Below are 19,769 nucleotides of genomic sequence, written 5' to 3'. Positions count from 1 at the left end.
CAGTTTCCAAGATCTCCAGAGGGATTAAAAAAGTCTATCTAATCTAATGTAAAAAAAAAAAAAATCAGCTTTATGTAGTACTCACCCCAAGCCTGTGGGTGGCGCTGTCTCTAAATAAAACAAAAAAAGGTTATCTCATCAAGAGGAGGTTTCTAGAGAATGGAGTCTACTAACTATGCCTTGTCAAAATTGATAATTAGTCAAATAACCATTATTTGCTAATAACTTTTTGCCTAATTCTACAAAGAAAATGTTTTTTCAACAAATTGTTACATTGATTTTTCTGTGGAAAAAAGTCACAAAACATTTTCATCTGAAGTTGTAAAAAAAGGTGACGGCACTTTTTTTTTTTTTGTTACACTTCCAGGTATCAGTGTCTGTTGTGCAACGAAGGGTTTCTGAGAAGTTCCTGTGTGTCTTGTGGTTGTCTGGCTTGGTTTGATTTAAAAAAAATAGTTGAACCAATGATTTTAAGAGCATTTTTTTATCTCTGTTTGAAGGTAAAATCTGAATTTACCGTCTAACCACTTAATGGTTAATTAAAGAAATATGTAAATGATCGTAAAACACTATCTTCACTGAAGAATATGCCTACGGTGAGGCGTGATTGGCTGTAATTAAACTTTTGAAATATGTTCTTCGTCGTCCAGAGAGCTGCTCAAACACCTACTGATGTTTCTTTTATGTTTGAAGTTCACCTCCAGAGCCGCCAGAGAAAGTTTGTGTCAAAGAAAGATCATTTGTCGAGATGAGCAGCTACAAGCCAAACCTTCCATTAGCTGAGAAAACCCTAGTTTTTCTCTCTACTTACGCGTCTTGAAAAGTTAATTCAAGTTTGAACTGGTTTTACAAAAAATACTGTGAACAAATCCATTCTCTAGTGAAATACATGTCGCAACAATTCGGTCACTCCAAATCCCTGGATTTCCTCCACGAACCAAATGAACGCGTACAAGAGTAAAAACCATTAAAGATGAGCCAAAAAGCAGACTCTCACATGAATCCAGACAAACCAGGCGAGTCTTATCTCTCGCCCTCGCCCTCTTCCAAACAAACCCAGAGACATGATGGACTTGCTAGCAGGGGATTCTGCTGAGGCATCTCTTGCCTCCCTGTAATTACGGTATTTAGCGGGAAGCCTTATTGACCCTTGTCAGTGTGTCAGGAGGCAATTTAAGGACGCGTCCCAACCCAATCCCCCGACCCTTCACCTTTCACCCTGACCTGCCTGGTACGACTGTGGGAGCGCTACAGTGTGTGAACACACAGCTATATTTTAAATGTATATAATTTTCATTATTTTACAGGTGCTTATTGGCTGATATAGCAAAGTTTATGTGACAGCACATGAGTCAAACAGGGGTGAATGGGGCCCTCAGAGTTATTTTAAGGAGCCCAAAAACTCAAGACTGACACAGGAAGGAATAGAATTCAATGAAAGATGAATGTTTAGTATTCATTAAAGAAGTGTTTTTTCTTTTTTAATGAGTCAGCACTAAATGACAGAGATGATAAAATTAGCCTTCGTTCCACATCCCCAAGGCTAGGACGGAATTGAAAGTTTTCAGTTTGAGTTTCTGAAAAGAGTCTTTTGTTTCCACCTTTATGTGTCGACCATCTTTTTCAAGTCACACCTGTTCTCTACTTTGTCTTTTACCCAAATCAAAACTCTGTGTCATCTCATGAATTCGTCTTCAAATCTTTAGATATTCGTCTCTTAAAATGATTTGAATACGAGATTGATTGCGTTTGTTACGAGATTAAATCCGTTAAAAAAAACGTATTTATTAAGAAATTAAAGTCGCGCGAAAATGCATTTGTTAACAGATTAAAGTCATACAAAAATGTATTTATTAAGAAATTAAAGACGTACCAAATGCATTAACTGAGAGATTAAAGTCATACAAAAAATAATTTATTAAAAAATTCAACTTGTACAAAATGCATTTATTAAGAAATTAAAGTTGTATAGAAATGCATTTATTAATAAGTAAAGTCGTACAAAATGCATTTATAATGGGATTAAAGTCGTACAAATCGCATTTATTAGAAAGTTAAAGTCGTACAAAAATGCATTTATTACGAGATAAAAGTTGTACAAAAATCAATTTATTCTGAGATTAAAGATGCACAAATATTAATTCATTATGAAGATAAATTAAATAACAATTTAAAAAAAATCTTAAATATCATTATATATGTATATTCAATAAATAAAGCTTCTATTTCTCTGTTGCAAAGAAGAATCTGTGACATAAAAATGATTCTTGTTGTCAATGTTTTTATTGAGAGTTTTATTAACATATTAGAATTTGGACTTTATTTTAATGTCATTGCACAGAAAACACAGCACTGAAACTGGCAACGAAATTTGGAGTATTATAGTATTATAATTATTGAGTTCAATAGTAAATATTTTAAAAGAAAGTCTCTGTCGTGAAGTGATCCATATCAATGACGTGGTTAAGTACCTGTGAAACATCCCAGTATAACCAAAACAGCTCCAGTGTCCTGCTTTATGTGTGCGAGAGGTCAAAGGTCGCAGCCTCTCTAACCCTTTGAGCTCTTCCAAGTGGAGGTCAGACTGCTGACCCGACCAGAAAAAGAAACCTGTCTGCCACGAAGTCGGAGATTTTGTCGGACTGATGATGTTCCACTTTAAATAATGAGACTTTTGCGATTCAGCAGCTGCTATAGACTCTAGATCTGTCCTTTTAATCTTTACATCATACAGTGACTGTTATGAGGGGCAAATTCAAGCTTAATATTTTTAAATTATTATTTTATTGTATTTTATGTAACCTTTGTTTTATTTAAGCCCTTTTTTTTCGTTTTTTTTCAAAAACATTGATTCAAATCTTTTCGAGAAACGATAAATACTATTTGAAAATGACAAAAGCAAAGGATAAAAAATAATACAAATAAATAAACATCTTCATAATGAAAAAATATTGAATTTTCCCTATTTTTTGAGACTTCAGAATATCACCTTTTTAACATTTGGGAAACATTTATATGTAATCACATGGTCCGCCTGATATTAAACTACGGTGTTTTCGACATTATTTCCCTTTTCCAGAGACTTTGATTTTTGGCAATTTTTTTAACTTTTCGTAATGAAAATATGTTAAATGTTTCCGTTTTTATGAGACTTAAGAAAATCACAATTCAAAATTTGTGCAACATTTATTTTTGTTCAGATAAACAGAAACTGTTTCCTTCAACTGAGAAAAATCTCTAAACTTAGGAAAATGTTGTCACAACATGATCTGGAGCTTGTAATCCATGCGTTTGTGTCTTCTCGCCTGGACTACTGCAAAAGCTTGTTTTCATGTCTTAACAAGAAGGATCTGTCTCACCTGCAGTTGATTCAGAACTCTGCAGCGTGGATTCTGACCCGCTCTAGTAGAAGAACTCACATTTCTCCGATCCTTAAAACTCTTCACTGGCTTCCAGTTTCTTTCAGGATCAACTTTAAAATTCTGGTTCTTACTTTCAGATCTATTCATGGTCAGGCTCCTCCTTACATCATTGATCTGATCCAGCCTTACACCCCAGCTCGGGCTCTGAGGTCTGTGGATCAGAATCTACTGATGGTTCCAGGGGTTCAGGACCAGAGGAGAGAAATCTTTCCAGACTGTTGCTCCTAAGCTTTGGAACGATCTTTCTCTCTCTTTACGCTTGATGGATCTACTGACTCCTTCAAGAAACATCTTAAGACATTTTTATTTGTTCAGGCTTTTCCTTGATTTTCTGGAACTCCTGTTGTGTTATCAGTTTTATCTTGACCTTTAAAGTATATACTTTATTGAATATTGTTTTGATTGTTTAAGCGCTTTGTGACCCTGGTCTGGAAAAGCGCTATACAAATAAAAAATACTTACTTACTTACATAATCCACCAGATATTGGAATTAGGTTTTATGGGGAATTTTTCTTATTTTAAAGTCGTGATTTTTAGCCATTATTTAAACTTTTTGTAGAGAAATTAAGTCGAATTTTACCATTTTTTTTTAACTTCACGAAACTTAAACATTGGTAACATTTATTTGTGTTCACATGGTCCGTCACATATTAAACTATGTTTTTAATATATTATTTCCAAATTTCAGAGACTTTTGGCTATTTCTTCTTTTGGTGGAATTTTCCCATTTAAATGAGCCTCAGAAAATCACAATTATTAACATTCTGGCAACATTAATTTCTGATAACGTGGTCCTTCAAATAAAATGAAAGTATTATTTTCTACGTGACCTTTGACCTCATGAGGGCCACATTCAGTCCACACAAGAGCCTCATGTGTCTATCATTAATCAGGTCTATTAAATAAATCACAAAAAAAAAGGAGTGAAAAGATTCTTTCTCAGTTCTCATCAAAAGTCCATAATATGACGAAGCTCAACACAATCTTCACCGTTAACCGGAGGCAGACGGCGAAGAAAGCGGAGGTCGGAGTCATGGAGGGCCGAGAAAAGTGGCACAGGAAAGGTGATAAACGGAGAGCAGGGCCGCGAGAAAGCTTTCATTAGGGGGAGTAAGTCAGCGAGAGGAAAAAGAGGGAGATGACGGTGGCTTGACCAGACTTACCCTTGGATCATAGTAGGCTCAAATCAAAGGAAAACTTGATTTAAAATGATATTCCCGTGCGTGCTCGGGCCACGAAACTCTACTTTCCTGCTGGTTCTACCGTTTTTTTCAAAAGTTGGGCTCAGTTTTCTTTCACTTCCTTCAATATGTCCTTCTTTTCTGGATCAAAACTCGGGCAAAAAAAAAACTTAATAATGGAGTGACACGGAGCAGAGCCGTGCCATCCATCACTGCCTGATGTCGCAGGTGCAGATTCATTACCTTGTTAGGCTTTAGCAAAGGTGCGCACCATAGATGGATAGGTGAGTCGGGGCGCCGTTATTATGCAAATGAGACGTCAGGGAGGAAAGTTTTGGTTTTTCCCGGCGAGACAAATGTGTTGTCGTTCTCTATATAAGATGATGTTTTAGCAGCGGCTCGTTGGCTTCAAAAAGTGTGTCCGGGGAAAGTCATTAGAAGGAGTTATTAACGCTGTGCTTTCTAACATTACGAACGCCTTTGGAATGTCGTGAGAATGGTATGAACATCACAAACGTCTGTGAAACACTGTAGCAGAACATACCTGGTTAAATTGTGGCCTCGGGGCCACATTTGGACATTTGAATATTATCGCAAGGTCTTTTTTTTTACAGTTAAACCACCCGTACAGTGTTATTTGTTTCCAACTATTTAAAAATCAGTTAAAATTGAGTTCATTTAGCATTTAGCTACAAACAGCGATGGCCCAGAAGTTCAAAACACATATTACAAACTAAAAAAAGTTATAAAATCTAAATCAAAATGACAATTTCCTGAAACAAATTTACAAACCCTGAAAACAATTTAAGAAACTTTGAATAATAAAAAAAAAAAAAAATTCCGGAGTTTTAGAAACTCTTAATCAAAATGACTAACTATGAATCAAAATTAATATTTCCTGGAATATATTTACAATTTAAAAGAAATACATTTTTAAGAGCTTTTCAATTTGTTTCAGGGGTTCATACAATTGTTTAAGGGTTTGTACATTTTTTTCAAAGTTTATATATTTGTAAATTTGTTTTTGGAAATTGATTAAAAAAAAAGAAAGAAAAAAAGATATAGTTTTAAATTGCTTTTGCATGGTAGAAAAAAGGATATTTAAACGTTTGTATTGTTCTTTTGTATTTAATTCCTCATCTCGCTTCACAAACCTTAAAAATCGGGGAAAAAATGTAAACATACCCCTTTAGAAAATACATTTTTAATTAGAAACATTTTTAACTCCTATTGACAACCTCAGTATCTTCATCTGTGACTTTTTAAACCTGACTGTCTTCACCCCTTCTACCCAGGCTGCACTCTATTCTTAACCACCTTCACTCTAAACCACGCCATAATTATTTATTTCTATGTTAATATATATATTTATATACTATCATTATCATCATATATATATATATATATATATATATATATATGCCATTAGTTGTTCAACAGGAAAATACAAACCACATCCTGAAGCAGACCAATTGGATTCTAAACAAATCTCCCCAAAGTTCACTCTTTTCTGTGGAAGAAAAGAGCCGTAATCTTGGTACAATAGCCAGGAAGCAAACCAGAGAGATAAATGCAGGCCAAGGGGCGACGGCGAGACGAACACATGTGTCGGGTAGAAAAGAGAGAATTTGTAATCCTTTAATTCTCCTAATAAATCCATCAACCTGTGGCTGTGTGGTGAACGAGGCAGATAAGTACTCGTCTGGATCTGGTACAACTCGGTGATTACCGAACTTAAAAAGTAAAAAAAACAACTTCCAACGGACTGCAAAGAGGAAGAGTAAAGGGAAAACTTGAAACACTTGAAACACTGACAACATTAGTGTCAGTTCAGTGAAAAAAGTTGCAGTTCTTTGCGCGTCCACTTGAGGCTGGTAACATTCAGACACGCCAAGATATTGAAAAACATATTTAAAGCCTAGTTCAAAAACACTAGTTGATCTATCGGCACAAACTTAATGCAGAAACATTTTTTCCCAATGTGTCCCTTTTGATTATTATAAAATTTAAATTGTGGAATAAGGGCAGGGTTGACTCAACTGAAAACTTATAGCGTATTAGCCAAAACTAAATTAACACGGTTTCCTCTGCCATTTGACCACAACCAAAACTGAATAAAAAAACATCCTGTAGTGAAAGTCTGCTATTAAAATATAACAATTAATTAAAGTTAATTATGTCTGTTTTGATATGTTATAAAGTAAAGTTTGTGTTATTACACATTCGCAAACTGAGAGTAATACAAAAGGGCTTTGTCTGTGGTATGCACATTCGCCTCAGAGCAAGAAGGTTGCCGGTTTGATTCCAGATTGGGATCTCCCTGTGTTGCGTGGGTTTACTCCCGGCACTCCAGTTTCCTCCAACAGTCCAAAAACATACAGAGGTTAATAAGGAACTTGGGGAAATTGCCCATAGGTATGAGTGTGTGTGTGTGAATGGTTTGTGTGTCTTTGTGTGGTGCCCTGCGACAGACTGGCGTCCTTTCCAGGGTGTCCCCCGACTCTCACCAAATGAAGCTTGGATAGGTTGAATGAACTTCTCCATATACATTTCCATATCACTGAGGATATCTTACCTGTGTCATAGGGGCGGTAATGGAAAGTAAAATCATAACAAAATGTATACGCGATGCAGGTATTGATTCATATGCCGGGGATTGAGCAATACATACTTCAGGCTGCAAACAAAAAAAAAGCCCAGAGGTGAAACTGCAATTATCATGTGTCTCAACGTGCAAATTGTAAAAATGTTAGAAAAAAAAACCCCTCGTGAATTATTCTCAGAAATTCTAAGAACGCGGCGAAAGTTCGAGCTCCCAGAAGGAACTGCAGGTACTGTTCCGTCTGCGCTGGGAGCTATAGGGGTTGATGGTGAAATGCGATCTGGGGAAGCGGGGGACTCGACTTGTGACAGCAGGTTGTAAACCCACCATGATATGGAGGTGTGTTTGTCGTTGAAGGTTCACGTGCAGGGGAGACCTGTGCGGGAGCGGAAACGACCCGAGGATTCCCCCCCTGTGGCCATCCATGTTTTTATAAAAAAATTTCTTCGGCTAAGTCAGCTGTCAGCAGAATAAAATAGAGGTTGTACATAATGCAATAAACAAGAAACAATTAGTTTAAATCTAATAAAATCTATTACCATAGAGTGAGAACACATTGTGGTGCTGAACACGTGACTTGGCCAGTAACACTGATTTGTAAGCTTCATTATAAATGTGGCAGGACTCATTAGAGTCACGTATTTACGATGGTCAGAGATTCATCCTCGTCTAACTTGTTGCTCAGCAGGGCTTTTTAATGACTTTCTTTTAAATTTTTAATAACGGACGAGCCTTTTAAGAGATACACTGAGTTAGTGGAATACCCAGTTGCTTGTGTTCCCTAGACCAACGATTTATCCATGCTATATATATCCAGAAGGGTTCTATCCATCCATCCATCCATCCATCCATCCATCCATCCATCCATCCATCCAAGACACTGCATCACGATAGATCACGATACAGCATCAAGCAGCTGATGCTGTATCGTGATGCCTCATCAACCGATCACATGGCCTAAAAGTTCTATGCAGGCAATCTCACAAGGTAGCGCTTTTTCAAAAGTCAACAGTCTAGTCTAGAACAGATTTCCCCCTTGTGTCTGATGGTAAAATAAGCTTTGGACTATGGGCATATCTGAAGTACCATTTAATGTTGGACTTTTGTTGGCTACATGGAGATCTGAGGTATTTGACCCATGAGCATTTGAACTACATTAATTAAAATGTTGTGTCCTCACACTCAAAAACACAAAATTGTACCTAGATGTGATGTTCTGACGGGAGATGAAAAGAAGATTTAGGCATGTTTTATCTCTGGGTCTTGGTGACCCGATGGCCCAGAACCAAACCTGAAAGGTGACGTAAACAACCTCTGTGGCTTCCAGAGATAAATATGCAGTCATGGAGGTTGTCACCTTGACCCAGAGACAAAACAAGGGGATACCACAAACACATTTGTTTTTCGGGCCTCCAGGTCACCTTGACCCAGATATGACACAAGGGTTAAACCTGCCTCGTGCTGCTGGTGTTGACTGTGTGGACCATAAACTCTCTCCCTCTGAGGTCCCGTCAACCAAAGTTGTGCCTCTGGGGGAGCTTTCATCCCTCCTATTTGAACCCCCCTCAGGGAGATCAATGAATCTAATCTTCCTCAGACTTTATCCTATGGCTCCTGCACTAGAAACCGGTGTTTGAGCTTCTGCGATGAAACTTTTCGGGGGCACTTTTTAAAACATGTGACTTGGTGATTTGAAAGTGCTAATTGTTGAGGCGATGGCGTTCGAGCTGAAAGTGCTAGCAAACAATGCTAGCATACAATGCAACTTTGAGTTAAGGTGATCCATGTTTTCATTGGTTCATTGATTGATCAATCGATAATGTGTTTCTCCATCGCTCGCACAAAACAATTCGAATCCACCCTCATCGATGGAGCAGAGACTGCGAAACTGGCGCGATTACAAGGTGCCTCAAATCTCCTCCAAAACCCAAACAGTGACCCTGACGGCGATAATCAGATTATCTGTCACCAAGTGGGCTGATGGGAGATAAAGAACCCCACATACCTGTCACCCTTCGCTGAAACCTGCAGCGCCAGTCGACCTGGCATCCTTGAGCGTTCCCTCGATAGTTACTCCCCTAGAAGGGCTGTTTCCTTAAGCCAATGTAAATGGTGACTTTGAATGTGACGCCACGACCGCCTTCAGGAATAATTTAAATCAAACAATTTCTATCACCCTTTAGTATAATTACACTCAAAGAAAAAAAAAACAAAGGATACAGATCCTTCCTTTGTGGAGAAGCGAATCTGCCCTCCGGAGTGTTTGGTGCGGATTGCTTTTAGCTCTGGATCGGTTGTCAGATAGGCAGTGAAGGGCAGAGCGTTCAGCCCTCCGGTTCTCCCTGCTGTCAGTTTTGGGGGTGAAATGTGAGTCGTGACGACGCATCTTCCAGGCATATCTTTTTGCCCATGGATTTCTTTGTCTTTAAGGTAACATTTAATATGGAGCTGGGAGGGCTCCCTATGCATAACTTGAATCGGTGCCACCAGATAAAATATCAATGATTCCTGTGACAAAGAGGCCTTGTTGAATCAATTGGATTTTTCTTTTAAATCGTGGTTCTATTCTGAGACCCTCACAAATGACATGACTTTGACTTTTGTCTGGACTATTGCAAACGTTTTTTTTTTCATGTCTTAACAAGAAGGATCTGTCTCGCCTGCAGTTGATACAGAACTCTACAGCGAGAATTCTGACCCGCTCTAGTAGAAGAACTCACATTTCTCCGATCCTTAAATCTCTTCACTGGCTGCCAGTTTCTTTTAGGATAAATTTTTTATTCTGGTCCTTACTTTCAGATCTACTCATGGTCAGGTTCCTCCTTACATCAGTGATCTGATCCAGCCTTACACCCCAGCTCTGGCTCTGAGGTCTGTGGATCAGAATCTACTGATGGTTCTTAGCACACGGTTCAGGACCAGAGGAGAGAAATCCTTCCAGACTGTTGCTCCTAAGCTTTGGAACGATCTTCCTCTCTCTCTGTGTTTGATGATCTACTGACTCTTTCAAGAAACATCTCAAGACATTTGTATTCATGCAGGCTTTTCCTTGATTTTCTGAGACTCTTGTGTTTGTCTCTGTGTTGTCTTGACCTTTTAACTATATATTTCCGAGTTTTTTTTCGATTGTTTGAGCGCTTTTTGACCCTGGTCTTGAAAAGTGCTCTGGCAAGGGTAGATTAACTGGCAAGAATGAAAGCTTTTGTCTTTTGGCTCAGCTCTTCCCCTCACCAGAGTTGACTACGAGACATACTGTAGCTGACTGTGAAGCCAGTTCATGTTGCTTCCTTATTTCATTCCTTTATTCTGTACTGACGCCACAAAAAAATCCGGTTGTGTTACAACACTGGCAATACAAGTTCCTGATCCTTTCAACAGACAAAATCATCACTGCATGAATCACAGGATTAGTCCACACAATCACACATCTTATCGACTCGGTAAAGATTTGTGCATCAAAGCTTGAGCACTGTATCCACAGAAGCATTAAAAGATATGTTTTCTCAAAAGGTTACAACAAACCCCGGAAGAATGGTAGTTTTATGCTCATTATAATGAAAGAGTGGAGCATGATCTTGTCTTCATGTTTACAATAAGAGCAACAGCTGTTGCAGAAAGACGATGTAGTCCAGGTGATGAGATAAGATCCTACAGCCTTCCCTATAAAGTTTCATCACGTCAAATCATTTATATAGCATTGATTATATCCTTGACCCAGAGAGACAACACAAGGGATACCTCAAACACATTTGTGTACAAGCCACCGGGTCATCTTGACCCAGAGACAACACAAGGGAAACAGCAAACACATTTGTTCACTAGCCACCGGGTCATCTTGACCCAGAGACAACAGGAGGGTTAAGATGGGAAAAGAAAATCATATACGATTCGAGGAACAATTTCACACAAATAACACAAAAAAAAAATCCTAATCCCTGTTATCTCAGGTTCAAGGTGACCTGGAGGCTCGAAAACAAATGTGTTTGAGGTATCCCTGAATGACCGACGGCTGCATATGTATATCTGGAAGACAGGGAAGTCGTTCATCTTGACCTAGATGCCTCACGTCAATGCAGAACATCTCGATCAGTCCAACATTTTGTTCAAAGTTCATTCGAGGACCTGATTTGGATCCATTGAATGGGATCTGATCCACGAGGTGTCCTGCCAGCACCTTTCCTAAGAGATATTTTCCACGGACCTGCATCGAGGTGGAATGAGGAAGGCGCTGCAAGGGAATGCTAAAGCACGAGGGGCACTAGATAGCATCGATGATCCCGCCTTATCCACGATATTGAAGTATGAACAACAACAGATAAGATATAGATGAAGTTCAAAGTCAGGTTGTTTCAGGTGCTGTCGGCCAATATTGTTTCGGTCCTGCGTCTATGACTTAATTAAACAGGATAAAAAGATGTTTTTTTTTCTATTGATGAAACCTGCTGGGTAGCGCAACTATATCAGTGGTGTCATTAAAAACAGATCAAAAGCCATCAAAACAAAGTAAATATGAACGATCCGATGAATAATTCATGAGCTTGTTCATTACACTGCAGAAAATCCCCCCGGTTTATCTCGGACAGCTTTTGAACTCAAAGACTTATTGGAAAAGAAAACTTGCATTTTAGCATCACAGGATGAGTCATCGAGCGTTGACTTTGCTTTGAGGACACGGTGGAGATTTAAGTTAATGTTTCAGTAGAAGAAAAAAGGAGTCTATCTCTGATATTTACTGTTTTCATGTGCTTGCATGGGTTTAAACAAACTGCTATCAGAGGTATAAAAAGAAGGGCAATATATGTGTTTCATGGCCTCAGAGAAGTGTCTCTCGTGACTTTCAGGAAGTTTTAAATATTTGTATAGTGGGAAAAAAAGGGACATCCTGTCCATCCACCTGCGTTTTCTTTTTTTTTTTTAATGTAGAACACTTACCTTTCAGTGAAGCTTTTAGGAGGGAGGGTCACATGATCAGTTTAATGGAAATGGCACACAATGAAAAATTCAAATACATCTAATTTTGATTCCATTTAAATTGATTTAATACTTCTTAAATATACATGATTTCCATAATTCTATCTAAATTTTAAGACCAAATCTAAAGCAGAACCTACACTCTTCTCTCTTTCCTATTTTTTTTCCCTTTTTGGGTTATTTTCAAATGTATTTGTTATATCATTCTTTTTCATATTTCTACCGACTTTTTTGATCCATCAATCGAGTTTGCTCAAAAACCAAACCTGTAAACTAGTGAAAATGAATGAAAATCAAACTCTAAATGTTTGATTTAATTTTAGCCATTTAAATTTGGTCATCTCTATTTAGATCATTTTATTTTATTTTTATTTATTAGAATAAATACTATAACATTGTAAAAAAGTATTTTTTTCCCCCACATCTTATATTGAGTTTAACATGAAATGCTTTAAAGGGAAGTGGTTGAAAAATATGAATACATTTTTAGTCTCTATTTCTTTACATATCTGACTTGTGTCAGGCTAAGTCATGACACAGAATTGTATTAAGTAACTTAAAACTTAATAAAACGTAACAAAATATGATGGTTTAAATAGAAGTCTATGAGCCAGTAGAAACAATAATGTAATTTAAAAAAAAAAGAGAATAAAATGGATATATAGTAGATTTATATTAAAATAGTCAAACGTTCTTAGATTTAAAGTTGTATAATAAATAATTTTAATAAAGTTTATTGAAAAAAATAAACCTGTAAACTAGTGAAAATGAATAATGAAAACAAACTCAAAGTGAATGATTTAATTCAACTTTTTTTGTTATCTCACTGCTATACAAATATATATATATATACATTTTTTTTTCCAAAACAAAGGGAGGGGAAGATGATAATGCAGGGTGGAATGGGTAAAGACATGTTTAATGAAGACAGTAAAGTAAAAATATCAATAAAAAGTCTTACAACAGCATTACATTCTTGATAAATCGTGTTAGTTTCCGTTTCCCAAACCACAATTTACGCAATAATATGATTTAACATTCATGACTTATTTGAAAACGGGTTGAAACACAGCATCACACATAGCATATGATTATCCACAGAGAATTATGATGGAATAATTTGCAACAACAAATTCCGAGTCAGAGATGCTTCGCAGAACGGAGCGTTCTATCATTTGATCAGTGGAATCAAAAGAAAAATTGAACTTCATTCTTTACTTCACGCCAATAGAACAGCAAACTTGCACTGATGAGTGTCAAGCAGCAATTAGTTTTTTACCTCTGGCGGCATCTTCTCTTCGACAAACTGAACCACACACCGTCAATCGCTCAAATTCCTCTGTGATACAAAAATGTAAGTCTTCAAGAGTTATTAAAGGGGGGTGATCATAGGCTGACACCTGCCCGCTTGGAGGCAACCAAGCAGCTCCTGAAACTGTGTTACATTTTTTTTTTGTTCCCTGCGAGTCGGAACAGGAGCGAGCCACTCCGCCACAGGCTGCTGCTTTGTTGTCAGGTCAGCTGCATAATCTCCTTTTTTATGGAGCTTGTGGCCGATGTAATTGGTCTATTTACATGAGAGCGATTGAGAAATTAAGTTTGTGGAAAGGTCATGGCTGTTAACTTCCATTAGAAGTTCTTGCTTTTTCATTTTATTGTTTCATACAAAACTGTATTTAAAAGTTATATATTCAAAACGTCATTCATTTATTCATACATTTGAAATGATTACATTGCATTGGTGGCAGTTATCAATTTAAAATGTTTAATTTTGTTTTTAAGTAACTTAAACTTTAATCCCTAATTGGTTCTCTCTCTTCTCAGGGTCTGAATGTTGCTACTCAAGATGGCAGCTCCACGGAAGATCGTCCTCGGGTTGACAGCTATCCTTCTCTGCGCAATCAGATGTCTCGGAGGACCAGACGACGGAAAAGCCGGCTCACCACTGACATTCACGCACCATCTCTACAACACGACCATCAACGAAAACTCAGCACCGCGGACATACGTCGAGGCCGCAGTGAAGATGGGTATCGAGATCACGGATGTTCTCTGGGAGATTGAATACAAGGTGGTGTCAGGCGACGACGACGGCATTTTCCAGGCGGAAGCGGTGAAAGTCGGTGACTTTGACTTCTTGAGGATAAAAACACGAAGCAGCGACTCGGCTCTCCTCAACAGAGAAGTCAGGGACTCTTATTCTTTAACAGTGGAGGCGACAGAGAGTACTTTCGACTACCAGACAAAGACAAAGGTGTTTGTTCAGGTACTTGACATGAATGATCTTAAACCGCTCTTCTATCCTGCATCCTACGACGTGGTCATCCGGGAGGACACTCCACTCCAGTCAAGTGTAGTCACAGTCAGTGCGACAGACGCCGACGTGGGCAGCAACGCCAAGTTTTATTACTCGTTCACGCTCCGAGCACATCCTTTCGTTGTGGACCCCTTCACGGGCACCGTCAGCCTCTACAGAAAGCTAAATCACACACGGGCGGGGCGCTACGACCTCACCGTTTTAGCGGAGGACAGAACCAAGAAAATATCCGGACATCAGAAATTCGGCAACGTCGCAAGGGTCACGGTGAACGTGCAGAAAACATCCTCCGGTGCTCCAGTTATCACAGCCGCCCCAAAACCCACATTTTCCGCCGATGGAAAAATAACTATCAATGTCCACATGGAGGCAAAAGTTAAGCCGGTGGAATCCCTTCATATTATTAAAGGGGATCCCCACAAGTGTTTTGAGATAATCCCTTTAGGCCCGCAAGGTACTGACTTCCAAGTTGTCTCCACAAAGAGGATTATCTGGCCTCAAACTCCCTTCGGACTGAATCTGTCTTTACAAGCACAAGACAGGAGTTTGCCGAGTTTGCTCTCCCCAGTTACACGGATCCACGTTCCTGCCTATGATTACATTCCTTTGTCCTTTCTGGAAGATACCTACATCGTCTCTCTGAGCGAGTATTCCCCAGTCAAAAGCCACGTTCTGAAGGTGTCCATCTCGTCGTACAAGCACAATGTTACCTTTAGTATCAAAAACAATCCGGACAGTGCTAAATTCATGATTAGTCCCAAAACAGGGATTATCATCACCACTGGGAAATTTGACTATGAGAGAAAGAGACGATATGAGTTTGATGTCGTGGCCAATCAGGCGGAAACTCATGTTGTAGTGGAGATTAAGGATGAAAACGACAATAGCCCACAGTTTGAACAAACCTCCTATGAGGCCTCTCTGGATGAAAACTCCCCTGTGGGCACAAGTGTTTTGAAAGTGATTGCCACCGACAGAGATAAGGGTAAAAATGGTTTTGTAACGTACGCTTTTGCGGACTCAGGTCCTTTACCGTTCACAATAGACCCTTTCAGTGGCATAATCTCCACCTCTGAGCACATGGACTATGAGCTGATGAAGCGCAGGTACCACTTGAGAGTTTGGGCGTCTGATAGCGGCACACCTTTCAGTCGCGTGAGCGAGTGTCCAGTGACTTTAACGATGATCAATATTAATGATAACATTCCCCTTTTTGAGACAGTAGACTGCAATGCCACAATATCTGTAGATACTCCAGCCGGGCACACGGTGGTTGAACTCTCTGCCATAGATTTAGATGAGCTACAGCAGATCAGGTATGTCATCGAATCAGGGAATGAGCTGCAACTGTTCACCATTGACTCCGATTCCGGAAGTGTCACTCTTAAGCATCCTATCCCTAAAACCGTAGGTTCGTTTACATTGAGAGTTGTAGCCAGTGACGGAAGGCACCGTTCGGAAGCTTCGATCGTCAGGATCACTGTTGTCAACAAGAACGATGAGGCCACCCATCGTTGTCATGAAACTGGAATTAATAAGCAGCTAATTGATAAGTTAATCAAGTTTAGCAAACAAGTTTTAAACACTGAAGAAGAAGATGCTTTTTCCGATATTCACATAACCAACAGGCACTCCCCTAAATTTGACAAAAGCAATCCGAAATCCATTAATGTTCCGGAGGATCACCCTATAGGTACCAAAATTCTTTCCATCACTGCAACAGATGAAGACACAGGATTCAATAGTATGCCTGTCTATGCCATCGCCAGTGGGAACGAGGATGGTTGTTTCAGAATTGATACGTTCTCGGGGCTCCTTCAACTAGTTTGTCTTCTAGACAGAGAGCTTAAGGAGTTTTACGTTCTGAATATCACTGTTAGTGACTTGGGAACCCCACAGAGATCTTCACGGGTGTTATTGGTGGTCAATGTGATCGACGTCAACGATAACCCCCCAACATTTGACCAGCCAAGGCATGTCATTCGCATCCCAGAGAACACTGAAATGGATTCTGTCATTTTTACCGCTCGTGCTATTGATGAAGACACGGGTGCGAGTGGAACTTTTCAGTATACACTGTTGACATCAAATGACTTGTTCAGGGTGGATGAGACGACCGGTGAGGTTGTAGTGACGGGACGTTTGGATCGTGAAACGACACCCAGACACGACCTCTTGATTCAGGCGAAAGAGAAACCTCATCAAGGTCCTCAGCTTTTCTCAACCCTTGAGCTCGTGGTGGTTTTACAAGACATTAATGACAACCCTCCGAAATTTGTGCCAAAGGTTTACAAAATAAAAGTCCCTGAAGACATACCTGTGGGAACTTTACTTCTCTGGTTGGAAAGTCTCGATCTAGATCTTGGCAGTGGTGGTCTTGTCACCTACAACTTGAAGAACACAGAGGGTGGTATCTTCCACCTGGACTCCTCCACAGGAGCCTTGATACTGGAGAAGGAGCTGGACTTTGAGAGGCGAGTGTCTTACAACCTCACAGTCCGAGCAGTAGACCATGGACTTCCTCGATCTCTCTCGTCGTCCTGCTTTGTGGAAATTGAGGTTTTAGACGTCAACGAGAACCTTTATCGGCCTGCCTTCTCCGAGTTTGTGTATGAAGCTGGGGTCATGGAGGACTCCGTGGTGGGAACCTCTGTGGTTACTTTAACTGCTTCAGACAAGGACCTGGGCCGAGATGGGGTTGTGAGGTACCACATCCACGAGGGATCTGGCTTGGGAGTGTTCACCATCGATGAGGAGACAGGTAATTACCCTTGTGTAATGTGATGAATCTATGTGGGTGGGCTGAGATATCTAACAGTATACCAGGGCAACAAATGCTCTTTTTGCCACAAATAAATGCTTATTAGTTTGAGGAAACTGAAAGCAAGGGGCTCTTTGTTGCTCCATGTTGATAAATGAATCCCAAAAAAAAGGGCCGAACCTCAATCAATCATGGGGTCACTCTTATCTACACTGAGCAACAGTGAGTCTTCTTCAAGTCCACTTAAACATGCCTGGACAGCATCTGTACTTTCTGTCAAGGACTTTAATACCATATCAATTTGGCTCTTCTGGATACACTGTACATTAGATACTACTCCTAATAAAATACCACATTCCTCTTCAGTGTAATACAAAAGCGTTTGTAGTTGTTGAAGTTGTACAACATGATATTTCCTTTGGGGTTCAAAAGGTGGCTAAGCTTATTTTTCCATTTACACATATAGCCTTTGAGCAGTGAATCCTTGTAACCTCCCCACAAATCACCAAACATTCCATTAGCCCGTTGCTGCACTTAAGCCTCCGATAAAATCAGGGCACAGGGAGTTTGCTGTCACACGCGAAGTCTGTTGAAATATATCTGCTGCTGTTTCATCTTTCCCACAACGCATCCAAACTTGGGGACGGACTGTCAAAAACTGTATTGTAGTGGGGAAGTTTGTCAGTTTGCCTTTTGTCAAATCTAGTCAATTGCACTCCTCTGGGAATCAATCCAGTATCTTTAAAATGCACCTTACTCATGATTAAAATCAGTCAGGATTACATCCTGCAGGGTGGTTCAAGTTATTAAATCTTAAAGTGATTATAGAAGTGATTGATGACGCCGTAGCATCTCAATCAGATACGTGCCTCTAATAAAAATCTCTGCGTCATTTCTCTCAGGTGTTATTCGGACCAAAGAGGCCTTGGATCGCGAGACCCGACCTCACTATTGGCTCTCTGTCTACGTCACTGACCTGGGCACTGAACCTCTGGTCTCCTGGACACATGTGTTCCTGGAAGTCCTGGATGTCAACGATAATGCACCACAACTTTCCCAGCCCATTTACTTCGCAGCGGTCCCCGAGAATGTGCCCCAGGTGAAGTCTGTCCTCCAAGTGTCTGCCACGGATTTGGACACGATATCGGAGAACAAGCTCTCCTTCCAGATGCTTCCCTCCCACCGGATGTACTTCAACATCGAAGCCAAAACAGGTGAATAATGCCTCACTGGAATCCAATCTGTAGATTTTTGTGTAGTATCGGTTAGGCTACGTGTACCAGATAAAACATATAAGCGGTGACGTGCGGTGAGGTTCATGGTTGGTGAGGCAGTGACTCCTTTAGTGTCAGATTTACAATCTTCAAGAAACTTATTAAATTGGCTACTGGTTATTTCATATCTCATAAGCATTCTTCACACAAAAGTTTAAAAAATATATGATTTAATGAATAATTTCTCAAAAAGTCTATATCGAATTGTTGGGATATTTTGTGGGATATTGGTCTACATCCTCTAGATCTTTGCCACTCATCGATTGTGGATAAATATTGATTTATAGCTTCATAAACCTGTCAACGTTGACGAATACATAAGAGTCATAGCTGAAATATGTTTTAATTATCAGTTATGTATTCAAAATCTTTGACCTGGCATATTTAATGATCTGAGACCTTTCAATTGGCTCAAAAAATAAATCAGTTTTAAGCAATCAATGGATATAGAAAAAGATGAATGAACTAATGAATAATTTAAAAAGGATTAGCAAACAGGGATTTAAACAGTATAGAATATGACCGTGATAATAAAGGATTACAAGGAAGATGCAACTGATTCAATACTCTTAATTTGGGGTTTATTTCCTCCTATTAAATGGCGTTTACACTGTATTTCCTTTAGTTTTAAAACACTCTCCACCTCAATTGAGATGTGACGTGGTTTGTGGAGGCTCAGTGGGATGTGCCTCCAACTTTGCCTTTTCACTGCGGTTAGCCAGACTGTGGAAAACCAAGGCAAAGATCAAAACTGTGAGCCCTATATTGGCGACATTCAGAGATACGGCATCCGGCCAGGTCAATTGCATGCATCAGCACAGTTTGTGATGGATTTTGCATTGAGAGGTGAGGCAGGCGACACATAATTGAATCACTAAAACTGGTAATTTTATGAGGCGTTTAGTCATTAAACTAGAAAAGGTTTCACGGTTCCTTGAGATTGATTTACATTTTGATGGTGAGGGCTCCTATTCTGCGTGATGCTGAGAAGTACGGCCACATCTGTAAACCTCTTACAGCATCATTACTCTCAGAGGCAGCGTTGAAGAGCAAGTGGGCATCTCAGGCTAGGAAACTTACAACTTTGTGAAATTAAAATCAAATTCTGCTGGTCGCTCACAAACTCACTCGACTGTGCTGTGAAATGGTTTACGATTGTTCGTCTAACACTCTCACTGGAGGCCCCACGAACGCCTTCAGGTACGAGGGTGTTTGACAGTTGCAGCTGCGTCGCCTGGTG

General features: G+C 39.5%; 1 protein-coding gene across 1 annotated transcript in view; it reads left to right on the top strand.

Annotated features, from left to right (window-relative positions):
- fat2 (FAT atypical cadherin 2) overlaps nucleotides 1-19,769 on the top strand; it is a 103,594-nt gene that overhangs the window by 1,614 nt on the left and 82,211 nt on the right. The window contains exons 2-3 of the mRNA XM_087798908.1: nucleotides 14,002-17,255; nucleotides 18,158-18,469. Of these exons, the coding sequence (XP_087655034.1) occupies nucleotides 14,009-17,255; nucleotides 18,158-18,469 (3,559 nt within the window). The 5' untranslated portion in view covers nucleotides 14,002-14,008. The remainder of the gene's footprint in view (nucleotides 1-14,001; nucleotides 17,256-18,157; nucleotides 18,470-19,769) is intronic.

Source organism: Callionymus lyra, chromosome 9 (assembly GCF_982586985.1).
Source record: "Callionymus lyra chromosome 9, fCalLyr1.hap1.1, whole genome shotgun sequence".
In the NCBI taxonomy this organism is placed as follows: domain Eukaryota; kingdom Metazoa; phylum Chordata; class Actinopteri; order Syngnathiformes; family Callionymidae; genus Callionymus; species Callionymus lyra.
This window is presented reverse-complemented; position numbering and strand designations above follow the sequence as displayed.